The 6114-nt window shown below is 50.9% G+C and overlaps 1 protein-coding gene across 1 annotated transcript in view; it reads left to right on the top strand.

Moving 5' to 3' along the window:
* The first annotated feature begins 1299 nt into the window (after positions 1-1299).
* The window catches only part of lamp1a (lysosomal associated membrane protein 1a), a 7601-nt gene continuing 2786 nt past the window's right edge, over positions 1300-6114 (top strand). The window contains 6 exon segments of the mRNA XM_084446916.1: positions 1300-1611; positions 4561-4673; positions 5176-5395; positions 5768-5929; positions 6019-6073; positions 6075-6114. The exon segment at positions 6075-6114 is cut by the window's right edge and continues 102 nt beyond it. Coding sequence (XP_084303042.1) covers positions 1560-1611; positions 4561-4673; positions 5176-5395; positions 5768-5929; positions 6019-6073; positions 6075-6114 — 642 coding nt within the window. The 5' untranslated portion in view covers positions 1300-1559.

The following is a 6114-nucleotide window of genomic DNA, read 5'->3' on the forward strand; positions in this document are numbered from 1 at the left end:
GAGCGTAAAAACTGAACGCTGCTTCTCCATGTTTTGTTTCAACTCTGGGGACAGAAAGCAGACCTGTGCCAGACGACCTGAGAGGTCTGGATGGTTCATAACGTAGCAGCAGATCAGAAATATATTTTGGCCCTAAACCATTCAGTGCTTTATAAACCTGTTCCAACACAGCTCCGTTGCCCTTAACGAACCTTAGGTTGAATGGCGATGACCCAGATCAGCCAGTGTCCCAATATTATACACCCTGTGTTCACTTAACTCTACAATTGACAATTAACTACAATTGTCCACTATGAGTGAGAGTAAGTCCAAACCCACAGGGGAACGGGCAGGTACGCTGTAGAAGTGTGGAGAATTGGGGTGCAGACTTGATGGGTCAGGTAGATTTAGGAGGAATTTTATAGGCTTGGCAATGATATTGTTTCGGAAAGAGAACAAATAAACTACATGCTCACAAAAGACTATATTGACAAGATCACCCAACACGGCTAGTGAGCCAGTGGAGCGTCCCTGTCACTTTAACTCCAGTGTTGATGCCTGGGCCCTTCCCGTTTTTGGGGTCGTTGCGCATTAGTTGGGTGAAAGGGCAGATTTAGTAGGCTATTAAATGTCATGGGTGGTAAATCGAGGCACGCGTTCTCTTGCTCCATATCCTTCCTTTAAATGTGGGCAGCGCCTCGTGAACGGCGGAGTCATCTGACCGCCCCACGGCGCAACACACCGGCCCCCGTGGGCCCTCACATGGTTCACTACTGACACACCGACCCCCGTGGGCCCTCACATGGTTCACTACTGACTCACCAGACCCCCGTGGGCCCTCACATGGTTCACTACTGACTCACCGACCCCCGTGGGCCCTCACATGGTTCACTACTGACCCCCGACCCCCGTGGGCCCTCACATGGTTCACTACTGACCCCCGACCCCCGTGGGCCCTCACATGGTTCACTACTGACTCACCAGAATCTGTTTCACAAAATAGGGTGTTGACATTTTCATTATTTCATATCCCAGTGATTCTATTGCGGTCTTAATTATTAACACTGGCAAAGTTATTTCCCAATGATAGCCTATTTGATTGATTGATAAAGGCCACGCCAAATTCACTTTTACACATTTCAAATCCAATGTCTTCGCTGATAATGACTACTTAGGCTATACCGAGCCTTTCTGTAGCTAATAGTTGAACAGTATATCTGATGTGTGTTTCTCTGAGGGGAGGGGGCCGCGTCACAGTGCTGGGTGGTTCTAAAGCCCGTCTCACATGACTCTGGACATTCCTGCTTCATAGCGCGGACATGAAAGCGATGCCCTCGACTGTCCGCGCCTATTCTCCAACCTGCTCCAGATACAGGGCTATGAATACCGAGGATTAAATAACAAAGAACGGCGAAAGAAAAGGCGACAATAACGAGTCCAAGAACGTCTTTACTTTTTAATGCCAAAGGGATAAATGCACCATTTGGCGAATTAGAGTGCGTTTTTGCGCGCTGCCCAAGCTGCCCGAAACTCCGTGACATTGTGTTGTTGCTTGTAGCCTAATTTGTAGATAGCGAAATATGAAGGACACATATTCGCCGGTTGGAGTGACAGTATGTTTTGTGATTCTAGGTAAGTGGGGTTTTCTGTAATGCCGAAAACCGTTATTTGATACCGACGTCACTAGCCTATAATCTGGTGTAGGCTTTATTATGACTGACTGCGTTTATCAACTCTGAGAATCTCAAATCACCTACACAGATCATTGCTTTAAATTCAATAATTTGTTCCTGTAGGGCTTTTTAATTGATAGGCAAGGGCTAATAGTCTGTGGAATATATAGTTTCATATTTCCTTTTCGCTGGCCATTTAGGCCTACATGGTTGAGCTATACATGCAATTTGTCCGTGCATTGTTTGGCCTACAGTTCAAGTCGAATTAGTTGGGGTCATAATGGCTGATTTGATGTTGCTAAATCAACAGAGTCACTGTGTGTTGACCAGAGATGATCGCTCATAAAGAGACGCTCCCGCGTCACGTGACCGCAGAGGTGCTTTGTGCGGAAACAGTGGCCCCTCTATGTGCGCGTTGTGACCCCATCACATCCAAAGATTTACTGACATGCACGAACATAAAACTGTTGTCACAGCACAGTCAAATGACCCGTGTCAAATGAGGCCTATGTTGTGTTTTACTGCCTCTTGTTCTGATCAGGTCATGTCCTATTGAGGCCATTCTGGACCATAGAGCCACTGACGACCTCTGAACCTTCTGCTCCTCTGTTGATTATGCGTTCCATCACGTTTCCTCAAGCCTTGACTAGTTATTGAAACAGTGTTATCCATTTAGACGAGAGACTTGTTCACTGCACATTTTTCATACACACACACACACAATTCTTCCATTTCGTCATACCCTGTGGTTATGAAGGTGTGTCTAGTCAGGTGTGTGTGTGTGGGGGATACCCTGTGGTTATGAAGGTGTGTCTAGTCAGGTGTGTGTGTGTGTGTGGGGGGGGGGGGGGGGGTAGTCAGGTGTGTGTGTGGGGGGGGGATACCCTGTGGTTATGAAGGTGTGTCTAGTCAGGTGTGTGTGTGTGTGTGGGGGGGGGGGGTAGTCAGGTGTAGCCTACCAGGTGGTCAAGCTCTGATGACTTTGTTAGTGGTATGCTCTGCTCATTCAGTGTGTGTGTTTTATAGTTACTATGAGGAACAAGCTCTCCATCTGATTCATCGTGACCACACACACACACACACACTAACACTCACACAGTGCCTTAATAGAATTTCCCTTCGGGGACAACTAAAGTTCATATCTATGACAGCTGCCCTGTGCGTGTGTGCGTGTGCGTGTGTGTGTGTGTGTGTGTGTGTGTGCGTGCGTGCGTGTGTGTTACAGTATAGGAAAACAAGCACGGACACGATCTACCTGACTCATGGTGACCTCACACACACACGATGCATGACCGAGCCGTGGTCAACCGGCTGGGTTTGTAAATTACAGCCGGGAGCCGTGGGTCCTGCTAATGGCCCTGCTGACCACAAAGCCTGATAAACGAGCGGGTCGGGCCGGACCAAGCCAGCGGTGGAGCCCAGCGAGCTGCCCGGTCCACAGGGAAGCAATGGACGTAGAAGTGGAGCGGAGGTCATGGAGATGTAGAGCATGAACGATAGGGCGAGAGAAGATTGAGATCCGACCGTTTTTATGACCGGTAAACGTGCAAAAACACACAAGGAAGAAAGAGAAAGAGAAAGAGAGCGGACAAGAGATTGAGTTGCTGCCCTTAAGAGTCCGATGGAGACCAATGGAGACCGAGAGAGGTGGCCACTCTTGACTATTGAGATGCACCCCAGGTGCTAGTACTGCCTCCCCATGACTGTCAGCGTGTGGCCTAACCTCTGACCTTTGTCACCGAAGTGTTAACGAGCTGCCACGGTTAACCCTTTGACCGCTGTATCTCTGAAGGGACACACTGGTCACACAGTGAGGTGTGAGTTGACCCCCAGCGACAGATCTGCTTGACCTGCACACATCCTAAACTCCACCATCAACCGACACAACAAATAGAACAGCTGACCTAAGATGGCCTCAACTCTAGAGGGCAACTTTACACACTCACTCACACAGTTTGCTGTGCAGTTTCCGAGGCAGAGCCGGTAATAGTCCTTGGTGTGTGTGTGTGTGTGTGTGTGTGTGTGTGTGCGTGTGTGCCAGGGACAGTGACTAAGGTGTTAGGTGTAATGTTTGGTAATGCTGTCTGTGTGCATTGCACAGGGGAGGCAGAAGGGGCCGGTTTGCGCCATTACTATGGTTACATCACCTCAAGAAAGTTCTAGAACGTCCCGGGGGTTTGGAATGTAACAAAATTCTCTTTCAGTTTGAATATGACTTCTTTATAAATGGTGAATTTAATTCCACAGTAGGCTTCAGTGTACAGGCTTGTTCATGACTTCGCTCATTAATCATTTGCCTGTATTTTGTATTGGTTTGTATCGCTGCCTCCCCCAACACTAGTCGTGTGCCGCCCCCTGCTGGTCGAAATTGAAATCACCGCTGCTGTGTCATCGTCTTAAAATTAATTTAGAGGACCTGAGTGGGTCTTTATTCGGCCACACAATGACACATTGTACACATAGTGAGAGGCGACATGGCACACAACACACACACATGCAATTTTCGGGTGTCGCCGGTGGAAATTGTTCCCTGCGTTTTTCCCATCCCAGCTGTCCTTCCTGCAGGAGCAGTGGGCAGCCATCGGTCATAGCGCCCGGGGATCAAGTCCAAATGCTCAGTCCGTTTTTCATATTGGGTTCTTCAAGAGGAAACCCTTACGAACATGGGGAGGACATGCAAACACCACACAGAAAGACCCGGAGACCTTGTCACTGTGAGGGGACAGTACTAGGTACTGCGCCACCGTGCCACACATGAGCGATTTTGGGGTTCTGTGTCTTGCTCAAGGACACTTCGGCACAATGCTGGGAGCAGGGAATCGAACCGGCCGCTCTACCTCCCGAGCTACTAGACAGGATTAATAATGTGATGATGATGATGATGATGATGATATTATTGCCCCTGCAGGTTGTGTTGCCATGACGCAGGCCGTCACTCTGGAGGTAAGACAGGGGAACTCCACCTGCATCAAAGCTGAACTCTCCGCCCTCCTCTCCATCCCGTACGAGGCCAACGGCACGGTAAACTACAACTCCCACAAGCTCCTCAGGGGGGCGCTCTTGCACCCTACTTTCTCCCCTCCTGTGTAATACCTCTGTAATTGAGCAGGTGTGTTTGTATGGGTGGGGGGTTAATCGTCCTTGTGTATCTGGATAATTTGTCAAGGGCGTTGGGTGAGACACAGTAGGAATCTGGGAAAGACGTTTTACTATTCGGTTCGGTTTTGATGTGTAGCTTCCCCAGATAGCAAGCGGATCTGGGCCATATACAGGCCAGATCTGACCCTTGTGGTTTAGTTCCGGCCCATATATGGCCCAGAATCATTACACATCCGCTTGCTATCTGGGACTGGCCTTGAAACAGTCTTGGCATCATAGCAGCATCACAGTAGGATAGACATCACCTTGTCACGGACAAAACAACAACAACAAGTCAGCAAAAAAACAAAACAAACCCAGACGAATGATTGGATGTTCTGCATTGTGGTCAGTCAGCAGACTAAGCCCCTCCCCTTTTCTCCAGAGCACGGCGCAGGTCGTCCTTCCAGAGTCCACCGCCGTGGACGTGGCGGCCAGCTCGTGCGGGGGGGACGGCGGCGCCCCCTGGCTGGTGGGCGCGTTCGGCGCGGGACACGCCCTGGGCCTGGCGTTCTCCGCCAACGGCAGCCTGTACCGCGTTGCCAACCTCACCCTGACGTACAACCTGAGCGACGCCGCCGTCTTCCCATTGGCCCAAGGCTCGGGTGAGAGGACTTAACGGCTGACCGCAGATCAGGCTCTAGGGGCCCGAGTTTCAGACACGGCGAATCAAACGCTGACATTCACTGGCAGACAGGTTCTCGTTCACGCCAGGTCAACAAGTGGTAAACAAAGTCTCACAACACATGTCAAGAGTCACAGAGGAAATACCAAATGAAAACAGGGACTTGAAGAGCTGCCCAGATAGCAAGCGGATCTGGGCCATATATGGGCCAGAACTAAGCCACAAGGGCCAGATCTGGCCTGTATATGGCCCAGATCCGCTTGCTATCTGGGATGGGTTATACAAGTCTGGCTCCTGTGAGTGAACCTGACGTATCTCAACTTCCTTCTTGATGCTTTCCGGGGGTCTACAGGTGTGGTCACCGTGGCAACGTCCTCAGCGGGGGTCTTGGCTCGGGTGAACACCACCTACAGGTGCAACAGCGCCGCGCCCGTCGCCGTTGGCGGAGCCACCATCACCTTCTCCGATGTGAAGCTGGAGGCCTACATGCCCGGAGGCGACCTCAGTACTGACGGTACGAGCAGTGCGTGCGTCCGTGTGTGTGTGTGTGTGCGTACATGCGTGTGTGTGATCAGCTGACTTGAGCTGTCTCTGTGTTCTCAGAGAGCGTGTGCGCGGCCGATCAGAGCGCCACCACCACTGCCCCCCCGCCCCCCCCCCGCGACCACGGCAGCCCCCTCCCCTCCCGGAATCCCCGTC

The sequence above is a fragment of the Borostomias antarcticus genome (assembly GCF_949987555.1).
Source record: "Borostomias antarcticus genome assembly, chromosome: 12".
NCBI lineage: Eukaryota > Metazoa > Chordata > Actinopteri > Stomiiformes > Stomiidae > Borostomias > Borostomias antarcticus.